This window comes from Penicillium chrysogenum (assembly GCF_028827035.1).
Source record: "Penicillium chrysogenum strain IBT 35668 chromosome Unknown utg000001l_segment0_segment0, whole genome shotgun sequence".
Classification (NCBI taxonomy): domain Eukaryota; kingdom Fungi; phylum Ascomycota; class Eurotiomycetes; order Eurotiales; family Aspergillaceae; genus Penicillium; species Penicillium chrysogenum.
This window is the reverse complement of record NW_026622749.1, coordinates 4,708,049-4,732,110: the sequence shown is the minus strand read 5'-3', so window position 1 is coordinate 4,732,110 and position 24,062 is coordinate 4,708,049. Positions and strand designations below refer to the sequence as shown.

The 24,062-nt window shown below is 50.5% G+C and overlaps 7 protein-coding genes across 7 annotated transcripts; 3 read left to right on the top strand and 4 right to left on the bottom strand.

The window, feature by feature from the left end:
* Nucleotides 1-993: 993 nt before the first annotated feature.
* On the bottom strand, nucleotides 994-6,035 carry N7489_001873 (uncharacterized protein; the record flags this gene model as incomplete). The annotated part of the gene is made up of 2 exons (XM_056707628.1): nucleotides 994-5,899; nucleotides 5,971-6,035. The coding sequence occupies 2 exons, from the start codon at nucleotides 6,033-6,035 to the stop codon at nucleotides 994-996; spliced, it is 4,971 nt and encodes a 1,656-aa protein (XP_056571930.1).
* Nucleotides 6,036-6,725: 690 nt separating this feature from the next.
* Nucleotides 6,726-7,469, bottom strand: N7489_001872 (uncharacterized protein; the record flags this gene model as incomplete). Its single annotated transcript, XM_056707627.1, has 4 exons — nucleotides 6,726-6,853; nucleotides 6,912-6,998; nucleotides 7,027-7,185; nucleotides 7,232-7,469. 4 exons carry the CDS (start codon nucleotides 7,467-7,469, stop codon nucleotides 6,726-6,728), a joined length of 612 nt encoding a protein of 203 aa, XP_056571929.1.
* A 1,198-nt stretch (nucleotides 7,470-8,667) lies between these two features.
* Nucleotides 8,668-14,955, bottom strand: N7489_001871 (NACHT domain protein; the record flags this gene model as incomplete). The annotated part of the gene is made up of 3 exons (XM_056707626.1): nucleotides 8,668-14,024; nucleotides 14,096-14,435; nucleotides 14,488-14,955. The coding sequence occupies 3 exons, from the start codon at nucleotides 14,953-14,955 to the stop codon at nucleotides 8,668-8,670; spliced, it is 6,165 nt and encodes a 2,054-aa protein (XP_056571928.1).
* Nucleotides 14,956-17,114: 2,159 nt separating this feature from the next.
* N7489_001870 (uncharacterized protein) lies at nucleotides 17,115-17,528 on the bottom strand (the record flags this gene model as incomplete). Its single annotated transcript, XM_056707625.1, has 1 exon — nucleotides 17,115-17,528. One exon carries the CDS (start codon nucleotides 17,526-17,528, stop codon nucleotides 17,115-17,117), a length of 414 nt encoding a protein of 137 aa, XP_056571927.1.
* A 634-nt stretch (nucleotides 17,529-18,162) lies between these two features.
* N7489_001869 (uncharacterized protein) lies at nucleotides 18,163-18,896 on the top strand (the record flags this gene model as incomplete). The annotated part of the gene is made up of 2 exons (XM_056707624.1): nucleotides 18,163-18,378; nucleotides 18,480-18,896. The coding sequence occupies 2 exons, from the start codon at nucleotides 18,163-18,165 to the stop codon at nucleotides 18,894-18,896; spliced, it is 633 nt and encodes a 210-aa protein (XP_056571926.1).
* A 2,504-nt stretch (nucleotides 18,897-21,400) lies between these two features.
* On the top strand, nucleotides 21,401-21,980 carry N7489_001868 (uncharacterized protein; the record flags this gene model as incomplete). Its single annotated transcript, XM_056707623.1, has 2 exons — nucleotides 21,401-21,443; nucleotides 21,697-21,980. The coding sequence occupies 2 exons, from the start codon at nucleotides 21,401-21,403 to the stop codon at nucleotides 21,978-21,980; spliced, it is 327 nt and encodes a 108-aa protein (XP_056571925.1).
* Nucleotides 21,981-23,084: 1,104 nt separating this feature from the next.
* On the top strand, nucleotides 23,085-23,913 carry N7489_001867 (uncharacterized protein; the record flags this gene model as incomplete). The annotated part of the gene is made up of 3 exons (XM_056707622.1): nucleotides 23,085-23,150; nucleotides 23,223-23,349; nucleotides 23,411-23,913. The coding sequence occupies 3 exons, from the start codon at nucleotides 23,085-23,087 to the stop codon at nucleotides 23,911-23,913; spliced, it is 696 nt and encodes a 231-aa protein (XP_056571924.1).
* Between the last annotated feature and the right edge of the window lie 149 nt (nucleotides 23,914-24,062).

The window sequence follows — 24,062 nt, the reverse complement described above, 5'->3', positions numbered from 1 at the left end:
CTTTGCAATTTCCCATCGGACATTCCTTGAGGGGCTCCCTTTCTCCACTCGGTCGGAGGCTTGTCTGATTACTGTGGGAACTCCAGCCCCGTTTCTTTGAACCGACTCCATCCCCGATATTTCTTCGATTTGGTGGATATCGAGGACGATGGGGAATACGAGCTCCGGGATCATCGTCCGGTTGTCTATCCTGAATGACTCGGCCAATCCTCCGTGACGGATCGTCCGAATACGTGATCCCAGAATCACCCGAGGATCACCCCGCCCCGACTCGCGACTAACAAATGGGAATGTCAATTGTGTGGAGGACATACCGAAGATGGCATTTATGGCGGAATGAAATGCTAGCCGCTCCGCGTTTCATGCTCCAAGGTTGAATGAGCTCCATTCTGTTCTTTGGAATTATCTTCACATACATATCGTCGCACGGGAGAGTTTTTTCTTGCCAAAGAGCTATTGTAAGCTTATTTGTCTTCAATAATTGCTACAATAAAAACGAAGCACCTTTAGCCTACCTAGCAGACAGCACATAGCTCACCAAGCTAATGGTATATTTGCAAGAACTCTACACCATCTCAAGTAATATAGTAAGCATTTTTCTCATTCTCTAACAGAAGCATAGATCCTGAAATGTACCATTAATGATGGAATAGACGTAAGATTACAGATAGCAGGCGCATAGATGTTAAATATACCAGATAAGAAGATACCAAAGCAATCGAAGCCGCAGGGGTGCAAGTCAGTAGAGTCGGGAATAAGCCATGAGCAGAACAATGAAAGCATTGAAATAGATGATATTGATAAAGCCTCTAGGCCGGAAAATGATGATTACATTGAGGTCTCTCTCGCTCTCTCTTTTTTTTTTGCACCCCCGCCCCGAGGAATGAGCGAGGGGAGAAACCAATAAAAGGTAATAGACAAAATAGTTAGGTAACAATGGATATGTACGCGAGAGATTCTATAAGATAGAAATAAAGAAAAGAACAGCGCCGTTTAAGAATCATCGACGAGACGTTTCTGGGTCCAAGCGCGCTGAGCCCCATCCAGGAGAACATCCATGTTCCCGCTGTTATCGCACATGCTGCGGAAGAGGCCGTCCTCTTTGTTAATGAGGGACCAGGGATGGTCGTACTCGATGACGCGGCCGTGGTCGAGAACAAGCACCTTGTCGTAGTCGATGATGGTCTGCAGACGGTGTGCGATCGTGATGATTGTGCTATTTCCCAGTTCGCGGAGAGTCTCTTGGATCTTGGCGTCGGTGGCATAGTCGATGGAGGCGGTTGCTTCGTCCATCATCAAGACGCGGGGGTTCTTGAGCAGGGCCCGGGCGAGACAGAGGAGTTGGCGCTGGCCTTGGGAGAGGTTGGAACCGGACTCCGAGACCTGGCTGTCGAGGTTGTGGAAGACGTTTTTATTGTCAATTACTGTCACGGCGCTGCTGCTAACACCATTGGCGTTGCCGTTGCCGTTGGCGTTGTTTTCCGTCGCGGTGACGGTGCTTGAGGTTGTGGGAGTTGCGGTGCCTGAGGTACTGGAACCGATTAAGTGTACACGACGGAGGGCTGTGAAGATCTGCTCGTCGCTGAACAGACCGAATGGATCGAGGTTGCTGCGGAGGGTTCCTGTGAAAAGGGTGGGATCCTGGGGGACAATAGTAATAGCCTCGCGCAAGTCCCGCAGTCCGATTGACCCGATGTCAACGCCGTCAATGATGATCTGACCCTTCTCGGCCTCGAGACCGCGGAAGAGAGCCAGCGCGAGAGAACTCTTGCCAGCGCCTGTACGACCCACAATGCCGACCTTTTCGCCGGCCTTTACAGAGAACGAGACCTCCTTGAGAACCGGGTCCAGATCAGGTCGGTACCGCGTACTATACTTCTTGAACTCGACCGCACCTTGGCTGGGCCAATCAGGCGCAGGTCGTGATTCTTCGATAACAGAAGCTGCTTCCTGGTCGACGTCAAGATATTCTCTTACACGCTCAACGGAGTTCATGTTTTGCTGAACCTCGGAGTACAGACGCACAAGCCAGAGGACGTTCTCTGTGAAAGTGACGGCGTATGTCAGTGAAAGACCGGCGGCACCTGCATCGATCGTTCCAACGTTCAACAACACAAATGTAGCCGAGAAGAACGAGACCAGAGCACCGGTCCAGTCAACACGCAGGGCGAGCCAGCGGTTGCTAGCCCAGAGGTAGATGTGTGGCCGGTTGTAAGCATTGATGCGGCGATGGTTGTCAACCATGAAGCGAGGGCCATCACCATAAGCACGAATGGTGACGATACCATTCAGGGTCTCACCGAACTGCTGGTAAAGCGGACTGCGCTGCACAGATTCCAGACGCTTGAGGTCTCGGGAAGAGTTCAAATAGACAGCACCGAGGGCAGTGTACACCAGGGTGATGAACACGCCAGCAATTAAGAAACCTGGCGTGATCCACGAGATCAGAATGACAATCATAATCACAGATGCCAGACTGTGGAGCATGCCGATAGCTACAGGGGCGACTTCCTGATCGACAGACTCAACATCCTTGGAGAACCGGTTCATCAGTTGTCCAAGAGGCGTGGAGTCAAAGAATCGGAACTTGGCATGCATGACCGCGCTGAGAAGACGATCATGAATCTTCCATGATGCATGGAGAGAACCCCAGAACAAAACAGCTTCCCTAGACAGAGAGATTGCGATATAGAGGAATCCTAGGAGCGCATAGACGCCCAGGTAATAAGCCACGTTCACTTGACCACCAGGCTCGCTGGTAGAGCTTGAGCCAAGCTGGGGCAGACTCCAGCTGCTCACGCGCCCCACACTTCCAACATTGAAAGTGGGGGCCTTGAGGTGGGCCACTGCGGCATATTGCCCGGCATCTTCGGCCCGGACCTTGGAGGTGTGGTAAGAGTTTGCCCACTGTCTAATCCAGAGGTTGGTAGAAACAGAACCCAATTGCTGCAAGCAGAACACAAGAACAGCACCGATCCAATAGTACCATGGGCCCATGGCACGGAGGTACATGCTGACAGTCGACCACTTGATACTACCAGTAGCCTTGGATTCAGAGAGCTTGGCCTTGTCTTCTGGCTTTCCATTCGGAGAGCCGTTCAAATCTTCATCCTCTGATTCATGGTTCGATGGCGCACGGGAGACTCCACGGGAGCCGGGCCGGGAATCAGGTCGAGACTTAAGGAACTCATCGCCCAATGCACCAGTAGCGGCGACATCGTTGGGGCGACCCTGGGCGGCAATTCTGCCGTTCTCGAGTACCACAACGTGATCGGATTGGGGGACAGTCAAAGCAACATTATGTGTTACCAAAATGCATGTGCGGTTCAGCATCAGAGGGCCTGTAAGAGCTTGACGGAAGATGTGCTTAGCGGTGTGAGAGTCAACAGCAGAGAGACAGTCATCTAGCAGCAAGTGGCGGCCACTGCTGTAGACAGCGCGGGCAAGAGAGATTCGCTGCTTCTGGCCACCAGACAAACTGATGCCCTTCTCGCCAACAAGAGTTTGATCACCAGCATCAAGGATAGCAAGGTCACGTTCCAGAGCACATGCCTTTAGCACGGCGCGATAGCGACGCTCATCATAGGGAGAGGCGAAGATGATATTTTCCTTTACGGTGTCGTTGACCAACCACGCTTCCTGGGCACAGTAAGCAATGCTGTCAACCAGACCAGTCTCAGGATCAACTGGGAGGTCTGCCCTGTTGGACATTCCACCGGGGAGGTGAACACGACCCTCGAGAAGTTTCATTTCACCAAGCAAAGCCATGAGCAGGGACGTCTTTCCAGATCCAGTAGGACCAACAATGATGTTAAGCTTGCCAACAAGGAATTCGACGTCGACATTGATCAAACGGAAAGCATCCAAGTCGCCATTAGTGGATCCCGTATCTTTGGGGTCAGCATTGGAGCTGTTCCAAGATAGGGTTGCCTTTTCAAGACCAATCTTGGCAGGTGTTCCTGCAGTAGCACTATCACGGAGCTGATCATATTTGCCCGTTTCCTCCTCGTTCAGGTACTTATCCACACGGTCTAGAGAAACCTTGCATTCCTGAACGTGGGCTACCATGTCCGCGAGCTGGTCCAAGGGCACACGCAGCAAAGAGAACATGGACAAGGCAGGGAACGCGATCGAAGGGGTCAATTGTTTTTTCTCGACCACGGTGTACAAGAAGAAGGACATGAACGTAATGAGAATAGGCGTGCCGTACCAGACAGTTGCGGCGGAGGACCAGAGGATGTATCGCCTGCGCAGGGCTTTTAGTTCGGTCTTGCGCTTCTCGCCAACGATGTCTTGGAATCGCTGCTCCCAGGCAAAGTATTTGATGATACGGATGTTTTGGAGAACTTCGTTAGTGGCGTGAATACGGGCATCGGTGCCCTTCAGGATCTGGTTCTGGACCTTGTTGAACTGGCGGGCGATGAACAGGTTGATAGGCAGCATGAGGGCCATCAGGGCAATGCCAGCAAATGAGCTGAAACCCATGATGTGATAGAGCAGAGTAATCGCCACTATGATCTGCACTGGCACACTAGCCCACAAGAAGTGGAGATAGGCGCCAACCTCGCTTACCTTGAACGAGTCGATCGCCATCAAGTTGATAATTGTGCCAACATTGGCTTGGAGGGGTTCCTCCGCTGGCGTATCTGGTTTGTTGCCAGCCTCGGCATCATTTCCATTCGCGGCCTTCTTCTTGCGTCCAAAGGAAAAGAGCTTTTTCTTCTTATCCTTGGGCAAAATTGGATCTTCCGCGGTTTTCTTGGTAGCCTCCACTGAAGCGCCTGCCTTGCGGCGAAGAGCTTTGGCATAGATTTCACCGATAATGATGGCACGGACTTTCACACCCATCTTGCGACCAATGAATAAGGCTTGTCCATCTGCCACACCCTGGACCGCAGCGCAACAGAAAAGCAGAATGGCGAACAACCAAGCCGCATTAGGCGTAGTCGACCGGGGGTCTTCGACGTACTCGAGGATCGCCTTGAGCAGTAAACTAGGCATGAAAACGAACAAGTTGGCGAAAACTGTCCAGGCACCCTGCTTTAGAAGTGTTCCCATGAAGAACCTCAGCAATTTCCATGCCAAAGAGCCCTTCATTTGTCTCTTGCGGAAGTCGGTAAGCACGTTCGCAGCCTTCTGGGACGGGGTCAGGTTCCAAACATCCTCGAGCTCCAGGGGTTGGCGATAGCCCTTCAGGACCAATGGGTCGAGCCAGGCAAATGTTGCGAGAGACAACAAACTGGCCATGGGATGCGTCGGAGGCTCCAATCCATCTTCGCGCTCAATCAGAACAGGCTTGTTGCCTCGTCGAGTGGTGAGGGCAATGAGCAGCAGCACCGTACTGAGAGAGAACTGAATGCTGCTGAGAATCAGGGCATTCTGAGACAAGGGGTGGATAATGGCGGATCGGAACACCATGACGTTGAACAACCACTGGAAGCCGTATAGGATTGCGGTATGGGTCCATAGCCTGGGCGCGGAGAAAAGATCCATGGTCGATAGGAGGAACCGGACCAGCACCAAGAAAAGGATATAGCCCCACGATACAAGTCCAGCCACAGCGGGAAGGCTTCCATGTCGGCCCCAGGCATGAGTCGACAAAATGACGATGTATAGTGCAATTTGTCCAATCAAGGCTGTGATTTCGAGTAATACAACGGTGATCTCTCCACGCGGGCGGTTGACCTCGATCTGGGATTGTTCGTGTTGTACAGCTTGGCATAGCATCGTATCGTCGTTTTCCTGCGTCGCACTGGGGACCTCATCTTCGGAGTCATTATTTGGGAGGACCTTGTAAGCAACACCTTGCCGGGTGAGGACATATCGATGAGCGAGGCGAATTAGGATCAGCAGCAGCGAAGCGCCGCAGACTGTGAGGGGAAGTAAGACCTGAAGAATGCTATTTGAAATATCCCATGATCAGCGTTAAATTTTTTTTAACGGTCGGAATTGCCATTGGTGTAGACTCACTTGCGCTGGAAGCAACGAGACAGGTCGTCAATGGCCCAGACAGGGCCTTGACATTGCGGCAGCATATTCCGCGGAGCTTGCAAAAACCGAAGCTCTCGGACCTCGCGCGACTCGATCACGCAGCCTTGCAGCTGGCGACAGTAATAGATGGGTAATGCGACCGGGTTTTGATTATTGTAAACTACCCCTTTAGCAACAATATTTCACTGGTTTGCCGGACAAGCCTAGCATCGCAAAGTCGAGATGAGCTGTGACGCTGGGGTGAGGGTTCCGGGACCGAGGGCCGTTGAGGCAGAAGAGTAGGCGGGAGGAGCTACTCAGACTCTGCAAAGCAAGAATGACCGAATATATTCGAAGTGCGTGAGATATGGAGGGGGTGGGAAGAATCAGAGAGAGAGAAGATGGCAAATGTTCCAAAACCGGCGGTGGACGGACTCCGGGTAGAGGGTGACATCGGTCGCCACCAAAATTTGGTGGTGGAGTGAGGTACCATGTACCCTTAATAATATTTTCTGCTGGGGGTACTATTACCATCTTCTCGACTTAAACTCCTTTGGGAGCCCGAGGGGTAAATTCCTGCAATGTTTCAGTTCAGATGACCTGTCTCAGTTGCTTTATCGTCTTATCGTCTTAACGTCTTTTATACGTTTCAACTACATGCATCCATCATACATATATGTACGCATCGGACGTGACCAATTCGATACTCTAGTATAGCAGGTATTCAATTATGAACAACGTACAATCCACACATATCAGTAGTTCATCCACTCTTCCTCGTGATCAGAAAATGCTCCATGGTAGGGGTTCATATCGAGCCAAGCGTCTGGATTGAAAACGCGTCCAAAATCAAGATAAAACTGACTCAGAGTCTTGTTTAGAGCTTCACTATATGTCAGCTTCTTCTTCTTCTCCCAGGGACTTCCAAATCTTGAGCATACTATCTAGTGACATGGGATGCGCAGGTTGTAGGGAGAACCGAGAAGTATGCTCACGGAAAAGAATCAACGATTTTGGGATAACAGTGCCTTATAATATAGAGGATTAGTTTTGCACCTTTCGACAAGGGCGTCAAATCACCTTTGGGTAGGCATAAATAATGAGCTTCAGCGGCGGGCTTACCACTTTCTACGTCTTCTAAGTAATAATCATTCGACCTCCGTGTGACCTCCTGCATGTAGTGCGTATTCGGCATAAATACTGCGCCATTAGAAACTGGATACGTTAGCAGGCCAATGATATGAAGCTTGTATTCGCATACAATCGGCAGTTATATTAGGGTGCACCAAGCCGTCCGCACTGACTACTACTCCGTCCTCGTATTCCCAGTCATCTTGTCTAAAGGCCCTGTCATAGAGCCCCGAGTCGCGGTGTATCTGAAACTGATACAAGCTTGCTGGAAAATCGGAGTGCCTCGACACATATGAGAAACGGCGATTTCGGACTCGTGAGATGCTAAGGCCAGGGCCCTGCACATGACGAAAGATATTTTGTAACATCGCTATACTGGCGATATTATTGAAGTACGTAACCTCTAAAGGAGATATACATATGTACCTGGTGCTAAGAGAGAGGTTGGAAGGAGAGCTCGATGACGAACTAATCACATCACAACCTGGAAGGTATACCTAGCACATAAGGTACTGTATACATCCATCGTACTATAGACTACTGATTCTTCCAACAGCGATAATACAGTTCATATTTCCAGCCTTAAGGTTAGCGTTAACGAAAGACAGCCTTAGGTGCTCAGAAGGTAGTGTAGTCTCCTTTAATTTATAGATACTTGCCTATTGTGTATACAGCGAACGGAGGAGAGGAGGTGGATAGGAATTTGTCGGTGGCTTCTTTCATACTAAAAGGAGCACAAACTGTAAGACGAAAAAGTTCGTCCGGAAAATTCACTCGGTCGCCCGAGGGTATTGCTGCAGCCATTCATCCCTGGTGAATCTCTGCCCCTTTTAGCCAGAAGAGCTTCAATTTTCGCATTCAGTTCTATATGGCATTGTGAGCTAGTATCCTTACTTGTATGAAAAGACTGCGTCATTTGTACCTTCCACTGTCATCTCCTTCCGTGCTTGTAGCGAGTAATGGTCGCGAAACTCGTGGACAAGGATGAGATCATTAGGGAGAACGGTGCCTATAGAGCCTTAGTGAGTAGAGGAAAACAGTTTCAAGCACTTAGAGGAACAAACCAGCCATAATAGCGTATACGTAAATAGCGTGGCCGCCCCAGGGTTTGGCAGTGCGGACGAGGTTCTGCTGTGTCCTTGAGTTGGGGCGCATGGAAGCACCATTGGGGACTGAGGTATATTAGTGCCGTGAGGCAATTTATTTGATTACCGTAGATTTACAGTAATAAGTAGCTGGGTCAAGAGCCTTGGGTTGTACTTTTCCTGCAGTTGTGAGGAGGTCGAACACGCCGTGTGGTCGCCTAGGACCTGGCCAAGCCCGTAGGCGGATGGAGATGCCCGAGTTCACGCGGAACATATCCTTGGGAACCTGAGTAAACGATTGAATGAATCTGTTATGTGACATCTGATACTGCAGGGAAAGAATTGTATTGGGAAGGAGACAAGGAGACAACCTTGGGAAAGCTCCCGACTAATTACTGAATGTAGCTACCTGAGGCACCCAATTAATGACCTCAGGCATACACCCCAAGAATGCATATTTACATATTATGGAGACAACATATTACAGCTCCTCCTCAACCTCGCCATTCTGCTGGCCGAGCTGAATAGACCAAGTGAAGGCTTTCACATCCAATGTGTCATCAGAGCTGGCAGCTTTGCCGGAACCGAAGGCCTTCAGGTCCCACTTCTCAACACCCTCGAAACCATTCAGCTCATCGCCGAACTCCGCATAGAGACTGTCGTTGAGAGCCTTGTACTCGCTGTATTCCTTGGGCCAGTCACCTAGTCGCTGAACGGAGAGCTTGAGCAGGTTGAGGTGGGCTCGGACATGCTCGCCGCTAGTCAGCGAGTATCCGCTGTCGGAGCCCTGCTCATGCATGTTCAGGTCGTAGGTGGAGCCATCCATGCTGAAGCTGCCGTCGAGGGCACCTTCGAACTCGGCAAGCGAGGGGTCGACCAAGACGCGTAGGAGGCTCTCGTGCACACCGGCGCTCTTCTTGTAGTACTTGTTGGCCATGTGCTGGCCGTTCTTTTCGGACTGGTAGCGCTGCGCGATCGCGGTGTACAGCTGCGAGAGCAGGGTGGACATCTCGAGGGTGCTCGTGTGGCGAGCGCCGTTGACGCGGCGGCAGTTGTACACGATGTCCTCAGCCAGGCGCGTGGCCTTGATGGAATCGCCAACCAAGAAACGGGCCAGGATATACCGGCGGGCCAGGTCGAGGGTGATGGAGGGGTTCCAGTTCGCTTGCTTGTTGCGGCTATTCCAGAGATCGCCGAGCAGCCAAACGAGGTTCTTGTAGTCTTGCTTCTCACCGAGGAGACCTATGAGGGTGTTCAGGTAGTCCAAGTTAATCTGGGCCAGGTTGATCTTTAGGTCAATGATGACGCGAATGACCTCCTGAATGATGCCCACGGACACGCCACGCAGCTTCTTCTGAACAGCCGCTGCCGGCTGGGGGTTGAGGCTGTGGCCAGAGATCAACAGACCCAGGGTGAAGACGAACTTGACAATCTCAGGGGTGCGGTAGACATCGTGCGCTGAAATGTAGCGGAACGAAGCCAGGGCAAGGTTAATAGCACCATCGTAGTTCTTAGCCTCAAGCAGCTCGAGCACCTTGGCATTGGAGACAATACCGACCGAGCGGACGAAGTTCGAGGACTGGTGCTGAGTGAGGTAGCCGATGATGGTCTGGAGGAAGACAGTCACCTGAGCAGTCTCAGTCAACTTGATACGTGCTCCTTCGCTGGAGACGAAATAAGTGACAAAGTCGTTGAAGACACTGTTAGCAGCAACGCGGCGCTTGTTGGCGAGCAGGAAGTTGTAGAGACGGGTAGCAGAAACCGAGACTGTGTAGAAAGAGTTGCTCTTGGACTTGATGTGGCTTCGGAACTCCTCGAAGTAGACATACTCGGTGGTCAAAGAGGCGAAAATTTCAGTGACGCTGGTGGTACCCTGGCGCAGGCAGTGTTCAAGCTGGGCCAAGAAGACAAGGCTTTGGCGGCCCTTGGATGAGACATCGATCTGGATCTCCTTCGAGTTGGAGGTGTCCTTCATGACGATCTGGCGATAGAGCTCCTGGGACAGCTCAACGGCCTTCTGAGCCTGGCTGGTAGAGATGTAGCCAGTAGCAATGGTGGTGGCTGCGGCAACAAGACGCTCCGAAGAGGTCTCAGAGGACAGTATCTGCTTCGTTGACTCGTGGAGCTCCTTGGACACAATCTGGGTGTTATTGTGGCTGGAGTGGAATGAAATTACCTCCTCAAGTCTAGTGAGGGTCTCCTCGTGAGCCCAGCCGTATGTCTCGCGAGCGGACTCAATACGCTTGTGCAAGATTTTAGTGACACGCTTCGTCTGCTCGGAAGAAACGGACTGAGACTGCGAGGTAGCGCTGGCGATTTGCTCCTCAAAGATACCGTCAAGGGTGGCCTCAATCTCTTCAAGGTTAACGCCGGCAGGCTTGAGCTTGAGCAGCTCCTCGTAGAGAGCGATGGCGTTACTCTCGTAGGTCTTGCTCTCCCGGCTCACCTTGGCAAGGGTCAGGGTAGCCTGGATGGTTATCGTGGCAATGGCTCCGAATACTGTTTTGACCTTGTTGTAGAACTCGGTGGTGACCTTGTGGATAAAGGTGAATTCAGTGCGATTGTTGCGCAGGCAGTGAGTGTATCGTTCGAAGACACTCTGCACAAACGTTACATCCTGGAACTTGGGACTCTGCTTGGGCTGGTTCAAGAAAGTGGTGAAGAGCAGGGTGAAGTAGTGAACGGCATCAGTGTAGCGGGTTTGGGCCCACAGCTCAGTTGCAACGATGATGATGGGCTCTAATGCCTCGGGCTTGATGACCGGTGAGTCCTTGTTCAAGGCGCGAACGATGCGTTGGTAGTAGTCCACAAACACGGGGCGAGGACGAGTAAGCTCAGCCAAAGTGAACAGGGTCTTGACCACAGTGGGGTGTTCAGGGCTGTAGTGCTCGGTGTAGTCGTCCAAAAGCTCTTGGTAGGTGGTGATCACCTTGTCGGGCTGGGAAGACCGCTCGAAGAAGACGATCAGCTGATCCTTGATAGTCTCCCGCAGCTTGTCACCCACTGGCCGGGCGGCACGGACCGCGCGATGCACACGGACGCGAATACCTTCCTCGCGGGCGAAGCGACGGCGGTAGTGGTAGCACTGGCTCAAACGCTCAGCAAGCTCCACGGCCTTGTCAGTGTGCTCCTGTGGCAGAACAACATCCTGGATGGAAGGAGCGAACAAGGAAGGCCAAATACCATGGAGAACCTTCTTGAGGAGACGGCTGGCATCCTTCCAGCGGTGCTCCTTGGTGTACATCTCCAGCAAAGTACTGGTAGCAGTGAACGAGCTTTGGTCGAGCTTGGAGGAACTGGAAGCCTCGTAGACAATCTCCTCTAGGGTGGTCTCGGAGAAGTACGACGACGAAGAGCTGGCCTGCTCCTTGACATGTTTTGAGGTGGACACAATGTGCTTCTGAACCTCGGAGTAGGATGAGGTACGGTTGGTACGCTGGTAGAACGAGGCACAGTACTTGAAGATATTCAAGGCTGTGACGGTGAGACCAACGGTGATCATCACTTTGGCAATCTGCTCGAAGTGCGAAGTCGATGTCTCAGAAAGAGTGTGAGTACTGTTCTTGAGCTCTTCCCAGACGCTGGATAGGATGGAAGAAACCTCATGCTCTCTTTTCTGGGAAGTCAAGAACTTCGAGTAAGCAAGGATAGACTGCAGCTTGTGTTCCTGGGTCTTAGCCTGCTGCCAAAGCTCAACATACACACGTTCGGCCAGGTCGAGGAGGCCTTGGGCAGTGTACTTCTCGGCCATAGTGATCTGGCCCTCGAACGACTCGGACTTTTCGTGAAGCTCGTCGTACTCAGCATCAAGGCGGAAGTGAATACCTGTGGCACCTACGGCTCCTGTGTCCTGCTTGGGGCCGTTCAGTTGAACACTGAGATCGCGAAAACCATCGCTGTCGTACTTGGTTGTGGTAAGACTCTGGATCTTGAGAGTCCAAGTCTGGATCTTTTCCTCTTGCTTGGTCACGCGGTAGTGCTCAATCAGAGTCTTCATGATGTTGATGGTCTTCTCGGACTTCTCGCCGTAGTGAGTCTGATAGCACTCGACAATGATGATGAGAAGCTCCTCACGCCTTGTCATGACATCCGACTTGGTAGTAGTGACCATGTCAACAGTCAGGTCAAGGAACAGGAGAGCCATCTGCATCGTGATGGTGTGGGTGGTACTGAGCAAAGTGCGACTGGTGGTGGTAATCTGGTAGATAAGATGGATGGCCTCTTGAGGTTGGTTGAGCTCACGGTACAACAGAGCCAACGAGATCATGGACTGGAGGGTTGCAGGGTGATTGATCCCCAAGATCTCGCGGAACAGGTTGGTAACAGTGGTATGGTATGACAGCAGGGTCGGCGTGGAGAAGTTGTTCCAGAGAGTGTTCTGGAGCAGTAGGAGGGTAACGCTGGTTGGGAATACCTTGCCAAATTCCTTAGCGGTGGGGGCATTGCCACCGGTGGTGAAGACTGTGGTCTGTCTCAAGTGACGAGGCCAGTAGCGAATGGCAAAGTCAAGGAGAGGGTGGGCTTTCACACGAGGGCTGATATCACGACCATCAAGGGGGTTGAGGGAAGGCTCATGTTGTTCAGGAACAGTGTGCTTGATGTAGACCAAGAGGCGGGCGACAAGGTCAGCGTGAAGGTCCTTGACCGTGGGAATCAGTTTGCCCTTGGAGAAGACATGCAAGACGGCGGTTCTGATTAGACCGTGACGAAGGTACACCTGGCCATCCTGCATGAAGATGATGGAGTTCAAGGGCTTCAAGACTTGGCGGATGTTGACCTTGCGATCAGTAACAATCTGCTTCTCCGGCTCGATAGAAGCCAAGCTGGTGAGCTCACTTGTCAACAGAGGACGGTCAGCTGTAGCGAGCCAAAGCAGCATGAGCTTGGCCTCTTCGGTGACCTCGGGAGCCTGGATGCTGTGGAGAATAAAATCGGCAATGGTGGGCTTGCCCTTGACAATAGTGTCGACGACCTTGCGGAGGGCATCGGGGGTATGCTCAAGGCGAGCGCGCTTGGTGCAGAGCTTAGCCCATAAGAAGGAACCGCGAGAGGCCTCGCTAATTTGGTCAACGAGGGTCTCCTGCTCCATCTCATCCATAGACAAGAAGACCTTGGTGCCAGGCAACTTGGCGCCGGTGAAGTTGCTTCGGACGACGGTGGAAATGTCATCAGCAATGCGGTCACCGCCAATTGGGACATGCATAAGGCTGGCAGAAGTCTGGGGCTTCTCGGCACCAAGAGTGATCAGCTTGACGTTGACTCCGTTGGAGGTGGCAGCAATCAGCTTCTGGAGCAAGGGTGCCTCGCCGCAAGAAGCCTCATCAACGCCATCAACAACGATAACAAGGTGTTTAGCGCGGGCAAGAGCTGCGCTCAAGGCATTCTCCAGAGCATTCCAGAGAATGTTCTCGTATTCCGTTTCGTTGGTGGCCTTCTTGCTGGCGTCGTAGGCCTCGTGCAGAATTTGCAGCAGCTGGACGTTACCAATGCGCTTCTCAAAGAGCTGGAAGAGAATTGTCTTCGCAATGGCGATAGGCGTGGTCTCTGCTGGGATTCTAGAATTGATCGGGATGAACAATGACTTGTATGTAACACCGCCGATGTGGTCCTGCAGACGGTCGACAATAACGGAGGCGAGGACGGTCTTTCCAGATCCAAGGGCACCAGTAAATGCGAGAACGTGGTTGTCACTCTTGAGGAAGTGGTTCAAGTATGAGTTCATCCAGAGGCAGGTCATCTCCTCCCGCTCGTGCGCAAGATGGGAGGTGTTCTCGGCGAGGTGGGTGAGGACGCGGTCCTCCGGGGACAGCCAGGTTTGAACGGACTTGACAACGGCCACTAAAAGATAGTTGAAAGTAATTAGTATCGTTCCCATTCTCCAATGCTAAAACGATGCAAAAGGTTCTTACCGTTTTCGGGGTCCTTGTTCTCCTGCGCGAGCTGGTGTCTCCACATGGTGTCTGAAATCTTCGTGCAGCGCTCACGGAAAGACTCGATCTGATCAGTGAAGGTCTCATAGATGTTGATGGAGATTGATCCCTCAGAGAGTGCGTAGATAGACTGGTGGAAGTGAGTGGAAACACTGGCGACCAAAGAGACAAGGTCAGCCAGTGCCTCAACCAGCTGGTCCTTGATCGTCTGGGAAACAGTGAAGAGTTCAGTGCGCTCAAGCAGGTTCACCAGAGCTGAAGAAGTGCTGTAGAAAAACCCGAAGGAAGCCATCAGAGCTGGCGCATTTTCTTTACCAAGCTAACAGGAATCAGTATTCAAGAACCATATGACTTAATATATCGGTACATACCTCGAGGAGCATTGCACAGTATCCGTAAGAGAGCTGAGCAGCGAGCCAGCTATTTCCCTCAAAGTTGCCAATAGCCTCGTCAAAGGAGTGTAGGCGCTCAACGAAGAGCTGGGCCCAAGCTAGCACCTTATCATAGCTGCTCCCTTCGGGAGGCAGATGGCTCATGCGCTCGGTGGCTATCCATTCTAAAATGGTAGCGTGGTTGGTATTAAAAAGCGTAGAAGACGCGTTTACACCCAACTCAGCGCCACTCTGGTGCCGCAGACCTTGAACCACACTAGAGAGCTTTGCGCTGACAGCGGAGTGGAACTTCCGGGGCATCATGGAGCGCGACATACCACTGTTAGAGTGGTTGTCATTGTCGAACTTACTAGACATACCAGAGACCTGTCTAGAGTTACCGGGCAGCTTGCTGTAGAAAGGGGATGTGATATTGCCCGGGACGGGGGCTATTATACCAGGAGCCATTGTGCTTGTGATAGACTCGGTTGAAGTTGGAGAGAATCCTTTTTTGACAATCAAACCGGTATGGACAGTAACACTTTCAAAGTACTGCTTGGAGGTAGGGATGGCAATAGGGGTATGTCGGGGAGGATTGGAGTCCGATATAGCTTCTTTGGAGCAGTAGCTCTTAAAGCAACAAAATATTTGGCGCAAACCGGCCGGCTGGTTCGAGAGGAGATTATAAGTGCTGTTACCACACACAAATCATGAGTATTAGGATGGAAAAAGAAAAGTCGTCCAACTTGTGGAGAAAGCCACGCTTTTGTATTCTGCAGCAGTACTCAAGACACCACCCGCGTCAATTCCTGACTTTTCCAAAAATTTAGACTCCCCCTGCGCTATAGTGTAGAAAGTGGACCAATTCGGTAAGAATTTACGGTTTCTCAGAGATGTACTCCGTAGTTGCTGCCATGTCTTCTCTTTTGGAATGATCTAGAGTTCCACCTCGCATGAAATGATCCCGGACCACTTTACTGGTGAGGCAAAATAATCCAATGGCAGGGACTACAACAGGGGTGGATGGCATATGTGGGTTGCGAGTGTCATCCAGTGTCCCCGGGAGCCAGCTCAGCCGATGCGAACGTAAATCGTTATCAAACAACCTGCAGGATAATGGGGATGGCGGGTATGTGCTCCTTCTTCCTGCCTTGAAAGACCCATTTTTGCAGCAGCGCCAGATATATCTGAATCCACCTCAGCTGGTAGCGAAGCTATCCATACCTAGATCTCGGAGCTACAACTAGCGTAGAAAATAGTTACCACGGACTGCAGGATTGGTTTCACTATACTCCGTACTTCGTCCAAGGGAGGATTATCAGGACATCTCCGTGGATGTGGCTGGCTGAGCACGGTGCACGGCTATAATTTCCCGCTGTCAGTAGATGGTGTGGGGCATAGGTGGGTCCTCATTCCATTGTGTCGGTACGAAGCACGCCGTACCTACCTGGGTAGGTAGCCAAAATGGAGACTAGCCCAAAGTTTAGAAAGTGGCCCTGCAATTCAGACGAACTGTTCGTCGATCGGTATGGAAACCAGGCCATCCTGACGAGTCCCGCCAAGAGGTCCACTTGGGTTCGGCATATCATAATCATGGGTGTCATACTCCGTACTCGCGATGTGCCAGAAGGACTAACTAAATATCACTTGCTTGGGACGAGTATTATCCCCCGATGGGATCTCGAGTGTCCACCGGAATGCTAATTCTAATCCTGTGGTCTGGTTTAGTGAGTGAAAATGATGTACCGAGTCAGCTGCGACCAATCCCTTCCGGCGAAATCCGTGGGGAAAAGGGAATCGAAAAAGGGGTGGTCATAGCCGAGCCTCCAGGGCTATTTCAGGTGATTAGTAACCATTTGATATATGGATCCATTCATGGATGGATCCACAACCGCGGGGGGACCGTAAATCATTAATAACTGCATGTATATGCCGAAGTACTCCGAATAATAAACATAAAACATTATAATTGGGATCTTGATTGTATCTAAACACTGGACCCATTTTTTTATTCCAAATCATGCATGGGTATCATTATTTTGTAACATACGGAGTAGATCGTGCAAGAAGTGCAAGGTACCTGCAACAGGTACTCTCCCCTTCCGGAGTTCCTCGGGCACCAGCTGCACCGCGCTAGCGGCCCACGATACCCGATACCCCGCTCCGAAACTCAACTTCTTCACCAATGGGAGGATTCTACAGGACCCACTACACGAGTCACTCCCGCGATTGTACCATAAAACTGTGGCGGCAATCCAGATAGGTCATTAAATACTACCAGGTAGGTAATAGCTAAGCTCAAGGGAAAAAATATCACTGATAGATAACTATGTATGGAATAAAAGGGAGATCTATCTAGCAAAGAAGCAGGCCCTGACAAACGGTGGAGGGGCCTGAGGGAGCCACTCATCCCAACAAATACAATGACATCCGAAGCGCAACACACCTGGGCAGCCATTGACTCTGGGCGTTCGCGTCCAAATCCCTAAAATAATCTGTCAGTCCAGATCCGGAAGATGCATATGCAATCATGACCGTATAGACACTAGCGCGACGAAGGTATGGAGCACCAGAGCCAACACGATACATACCATAACCGTGAAACTCAATTCCATGATCCAATATGATTACAGCAGCCCAATGACTATGTCCCCGTAGATCTGGGCGTCCAGCTCAAGCTTGACCTTTGCGTGCAAGTTGAGGTGAATCTTGATCTGGAGGCTGCCCTTGTCATCCTCGCCATTCTTCTTTCCAGTATCGGTGACACCGGGAACTGACAGGCCACCGGTGCTCGGCAGGGCGCTCTGGGCGGTCTCGCCGACGCCACCAACGGTGTCATCAGGTGAGTTGCCCTTGCGACCGCCCAGCGTTGGGACGGTTTCGGCGGTGGGACTATTTGGGAGCGGGGGAAAGTCAGTCTCACTTAAGCCCTCAGTTGTATCATTTGGAAGAGGAACATGGTGGGGATTTCCCGGTAGCATTCTGTGGCTTGAGGGTGGTTTGTTCGATTTGGCTTTTTGGGGCTTGGTCTTCTTTGTCATTGTCGGGGATAACGGGGGCCAATGGGAAGCAATTGGATATTATGAAAGTGATTCAAGTAAAGGAGTGGTCATTGAGGACGGGGGTACGGTGTTGAAGGAGATGGTTTAGGTATACCTGAGGGACATTGTATTGTTTAGCGAAGGTTAGGGTTGAGATGAGGGTATAAGGTTCTGAGCAGAGAACGACAGACAGAACAGGGAATAGCTAAGTACTTCTAGGATTCATAGTCGAGAAGGAAAAAAAAAGATATATACGCTGCTGGGGCTGGGAGAGATAGTTGATTCGACAAAGATCAATTCTAGCTCCACGCCAGGGCTTAGCTGAGCTACGAAAAAAGTTGAATGAGCTCCCTCGAAGATCTGCACATACATCTCGGTCCCATCCCTACGCTCACGCTCGGGGTATCCAATCTGGTCTATCTATCTTGCTTGTATGCAAGATGACGTAGAGTGTTTGGAGACAAAGTGGATTGGTCTATCCCTAGTGTCATCTCCATATTCCATACTGACAAGACCTGAAAACTTTAAAAGCTCTGCATTTAGTTGTTATACGCCTACGTCCGTTTCCAACCTTATACACACACGCACGAGAAGTCTCGAAATTTCCACGGGTCCTTACGCTAACTCTTCGGCGATGGTGCTAGGGATAGTCATGATGACGGCCATGGTGCCGACCATTATCGGACTAAACGAGGCCACTAAAGGCACTCGTGATCAAGAGAACAACCGGAAGGATACAGCGCGCAAGCAAAGATGTCACCTAGTGGCTATGTGCGAAGTCAACAAGGGGACTCAAACCCAGCGCGAACAGGTTCACAATGCTCGTGTATATGTGGGGCGAGACGGGAATGTAAGTACCGACCCAGCTGAACGAGGGAAAGGGATAAAAATAAAAATAAAACCCTAACCAATCATGTTTCTTTCTCAGCTTTATATCACCAAACAACCCAGCTCCGCCATGTCTCTCTTCAATGGCGGCTTCTACAAACACCCGGATTTCCCCCTGATAATACATCCGGTGTCGTGACCATCACTGGCGAACAACCGCCCACTTTGCGCTGGGTGTTCCTAGATGTTAACACGCATCAGATGCGATGGGGTGGGCGCCCCGACAGTGAGGGCCACATTTGTGGGCCCTTTGACTGGACGAAAGACGAACAGTGTATAACGCTTGACGGGTGGGAGGGATGGCTGGCAGTCAGGTTACCTGAAGACGAGATGCGGGATCAATCAGAGGCAGACCTCGAGATCGGCGATGGTCGCGAGATTTGGCGCCTGTATTTTGACCAGAATGATGACGGGGCCGATCTGCCGCCCGGTTCCCAGGGTATAGAAATCCGTCTTAAGCGAGTTACGGCAGAGTCATGAATTTGTGTAAAATTCCCTTTCTTTTTTTTTTTTTTTTCTTTTTTTCTTTATTTTTTTTAAAAAGTTTTTAGTGACTCGTGCGGGGAAGGAGATGATCGCTGCAAAAAAAAAGAAAAAAGAAAGAAAGAAAGGAATTTAGGGTTTACCCATTTTTATATAATTGCCTCGGCCACGGCGATCTCCTACCTAGGTAAGACATTGATATTCCAATGGCACAGTAGACCTCAAACACCTCCTCCGTATACATTAGCTCCTTCCAAGGTCCCAAGGTAGTATTAGATGATCGCGCTAGGGAAGACCGGACGAACAGTTGAGTCATTTGCGAGTGATGATCTCTGCCGATATATCTGGGGGGGTTTCGTAACTTCCCCACTTGGTCCTTCTCCAGCCTTTGTTTATTTATGTTGTACTTCGTCCGGATTCACCGTAGAACTCATTTTGGCCCAGTACTGTGGATTGATCAACTTGTGGAACTAAGTGTGTAGTAACTATGTAAAATATCTTTCGGTAACTAAGTCGGCAAGCAGCATCTGTAAAATGAGTGTACCCAGGCTGCTTACTCGCAGCTTACCTACTCGCAGCTTACCCCTCTACAGCCAGCTCTAGGCCAGCAAACAGACCTAATCGGCGCCAAAGTCCGCTGTCAAACTGAGCTTGGACGTTTCCCCCTCCCCCCCTTCCTTGTGGTGTAGGTGGCCCTCCACGCTTTGGGCAGGTTCAAACCCAGTCGGGTCAAGATGCCGTCCAACCATATCCCCCTAAAGAAGCGTGCTGGTAGCCAAATCCTTAGGCCCACAAGCGAGGACTCTCTCTGGACAGAATGCCAAACCCCACGTGAACCTGAATGTACTATTTGGACATTGGGTTACGCACTATTTCTAACCGGGACTAGGTTGCACATCATAGTTCGTATTTCCCTGCGTTGTCTTACACCTTCACCATGCAAAGGCCACCTTTCTTCATCGTGCGAAAAAGGCAAGAAATCCCGCGAAACTCATGACAGCACCGGCAAAGGCAACGAGGCCTTTGAACCAATCGAGATAGACTCCGCGATTGCTCCAAGAATTGGCAATCCAGCTAGAGCCCTAAAGTAGCTGTCAGCATGTTTGCCCTGATTATCCACAAAATTAGCTCCGATTAACACATACGCAATGGCGATGACAAACATGAACGCGCCCAGCTCTGGGCCCAACTGCTCGACTTTACCGTCCCATAACACTACCACACAGTGGGTCATCAAATGACGAATTCACTACTTGCTAGGCCGTGGAGCACGGCACAATCCGATAGTAGCACCAGTGGATGGGTAAAAGGCGACTTTGGCAGCCAATAAGCAAGAATTGAAAATCCCGATAAGAATGCAATGAAAACCATGACATTGAGATGGCCAATGTGGTTAGCAATGAAGCCGGGGAGAATTCCGCCAAAGATTGAGGCAGCACTGCAGGTATCATGTCAACAAATTTGTTTGGGGCGCATCATTCATAAACCGACATTCTTGCAGGAGATGCAAGAGTACTATCTACAAGTTGGACAGGATAATGGAGTTGAGAAAAGACCAACAGCAGCATTCGAGGCGCTTCTCTTTGTCGTGTTATTCGGCGCCTTCACTAGCTTATCCGAGCCGCAACACTGGGACCCGTCACCTCCAGGTCGGGACACAGCCCCTGGGCAGCTCAAGCAGGGTTGTTTACAAGCCCTTCGTTCGCTATCGAACAGAGTCTGGTCCGATCTGAGCTCCTTGAAAGACCTAACCTCCACTCAATCTCGGCTTGCTGTCTGTTTTTGGTACGAAAACCCATACTCACAGTCCTCTCAGGCGCTCTCGGCGTGTACTGACGCGCAATCGTATTTCAGTTGCCACGTGTGATGGAATCGATGTCCCATATCAATACTGCTTGACTGGTCTGTTACTACATGTTGCTCGATCATACTCTCTCCATGTAGACCCAGGGGCGTTAGCAGACCGGAGACGAATACAAAAGCCAGCACAATTTCCATTCAGGCCCGTTGTTAGCGAGATTCGCCGACTTTCGCACGTCCCGGTAAGTATCGCGTTCGAACGCTAAGCAGAACTCGGACTAATAACTCTGAAAGTCTCGACTTCATGCCTAGCGAAGCACGTGGCGTAGATCCTGAACCCACTGGAATCCAAACTTGGCCTGCCACACTTGCGACTGCGTTAACGGGGAACATGAATGACGAGGATATCGTCCAAAATGTACGGGAAAATAACAATAACGAGTGTTTCACCGATATGACAATGTCTCTCGATCGCTACCAACTTTCCCTCCGCCTGAGACAGCTAGGCATAACCCCCGTGCTATCAGCTGGCTCTAACACGATCCAGAGATGTCTTGAAAGAACAGTGGAGATAATCGAGAGACGGTACCTACAATTCTGTCATGCTAACGATCCTATTCAGAAAGTCACGCTGGAGCTTGGTCGCCTTGGTGAGTATAAACTCCGCCTGATTTTGTATCATCAGTTCCTGAAATAGCGTGATGGCACAACAAATAATAGCTACTGGAGCCCGTCCCGAAAGAGGTATGTCATAAACTCATGCCCTAACGCTACTCCTACCGATTTGTCCTCGATTTCGATCTGAACGGGGCTATGGAAAACGCCGAAAACCTGATTTCCTCATATCAAAACCTATTAACCGACCCTAATATCGGAGTATTCCGGTGGCACATTTGCCGGCACTCCCAACTGCATGGAATGCTCCATCTGATCAACGAGCTATCAACGATAATACGTTGAATCTACCGGGTGATATTCCAGTTCTCTGCAAAACAAGCTTGGGAAACCATTGCCCACGTGGATATAGAATATAGGGATTCAGAAGACAATAGCAAGGAAGAACAACTGTGGGCCTTTCTCCGCACTCTACGGGAGCAAGTGAGGCTTCGCCGATATACACAGAAGTTCATCGGTCGAGGTTTTAGTACTAATTTGGCCTGGGAAGCCGACTATAACTCCCCTATGAGTGGCGTCTATGGCACGGAACTGCTAGAGTCCCTGTTTGGTGGTCAGCTTGCCTCGTTTGGAGTCAGTGGTAATGCTGGCATGGATCTTTCATAAGAACCAGGGGCAGCCATGGAGAACCTTGGAGCTAACCGCACTTCCCGAGTCTGGCCCAAGGGTAGGCGAAATGATTGATGACCTTGAAAAAATTGAAACCCAACACTGTGATTAAATTTCAGCAAATTCCAAAGGGCTTTGTTCTGTGGAAAAGCAAGGAAAGCATATCTTCATGACCTGTCATCCATAGATCGGCATCAAACGTTATACATAGCAAAGTTCCTTTCACAAAATTAAGCCACTTTTTAAGTACGTATGTATGCATATATTAAGACAGGCATTCTAAGGCAACTTCTTAAATGGAACATCTGATTCCGAGTCCAAGTATCTCGGCGAAAGCTGGTGCCTACGGCTTCCTCCTGGGATTAGTGGCTACTCTGCGGAGTAGCCAGTCGATTATTATGCTTTTGGGACAAATAGCACGTTGCTAGAAGCGAACAAATTAGGGATATAGCAGCAGAGCGGCATTAGAACATTTGGGAGGTCTCAATTTGTATATAATTTCGGTATACATATAACGTGTGGGTGGACATAACGAAGACATTGACATCCCGAATTCCTTTTCCTGCGTTCCAATTAGTTCGTTCTAATGGGGTTTACTTTTAGTAGAGAATAGAACTATAGAAGATTGAACCACATCATAGATACATTGAATTTAGGCGTTAATTTAGGTTTCGGAAACCTTAAGTTAATATACTGGCATTAAGAATTCAATCAAGAATGCAACAGATGCAACATTTGAAGTATTAAGCATACTAATACTCGACCTATCCAGAATGAATGCATGTACGATATGAGTATATTCAAAGTTTTAGATGGTTATAAATTACTCTATTGTATCGCAAAATCGGTGGCGCCTGCCCGGGAATCCATCGATGCCTCTTAGTCAGGGTCGCCACCGAATTCTCAGGCATCCGCCTCAAAGGGCCTAGCCGATCTCCCCCCCGTGATCCCGACATTGCCATATTAATGCCGCTTTGGCTTCAATTTGGATAGGCAACCGCTGCCTCGCCGCTTTTTACCTATATAAGATAGATCTCCCCCGCACAATCGCCCGCGACTTCTATCCTGGTGCATTGTCTTGAACGTTCCCGGATCGTCACCATGGCGGAGCGCATCCTCATGAACGAATTCAAAGCCCTTCTCAAAGAGAAGTGGGTTCACGTCGAGGTAAGCTCGCAATTTTATTATCATCATCTTTGAGATCTCTACACTTGCAGATTACTGACATACTTTGCATAGTTGCACGATGACGACATTTTCAACTGGGAGGTCGCCCTGATCGTGATTAACCCGGACTCCATGTACTACGGCGGCTACTTCAAAGCCTCCATGACGTTTCCGCCCAACTACCCCTATGCCCCGCCCAGTATGACATCTTCTCTCCTTCGTCTCATGGTTCAGTATGGCTGACGATACTTTTTATTAAGATTTCCGCTTCCTGAAGCCTCTCCATCACCCGAACATCTACACCAATGGCCAACTATGCATCTCAATCCTGCACGCGCCCGGCGAAGATGCGATGTCCGGCGAGCTTGCCTCGGAGCGCTGGTCCCCTGCCCAACGCGTCGAGTCGGTTTTGATCTCCATCATCTCTCTCCTCGACGATGCCGAGCCTTCCTCTCCTGCGAATGTCGACGCTGCCGTCATGCTTCGCAAGGAACCAGAGGTCTACCGCCGGCTTGTGAAGGCCGATGTCGAGAAGTCCAAGCTCGATATTCCCGCCGACTTCGAGATGCCCACCCACGATGCTCCCGTCCGCGAGCCCGTCGAGAAGGAAGACATTGACTTCTGGGCTGAGAGCGATGCCGACAGCGATGTTTTCGGTGGCAGTGACTCTGATGATGATCTCGATATGGACCAGTCCAGCGGCAGTGATATGGAGGAGGTGGATGGGTCGGCCGACGATGGTTCCGCGGAGACAAAGGAGTAAGGACGATTTTCAGAGTCTTTGGGCGAGTTGTTGCATGATCAAACGTTTCATGTCTGCTTCTCTAAGCATATTCAGCGTTCTCGGCGTACCCTTGTGATCTTTCATATGAGCGGCGTTTAGCGGGATCATTTTCAATCATTATGGGTTAT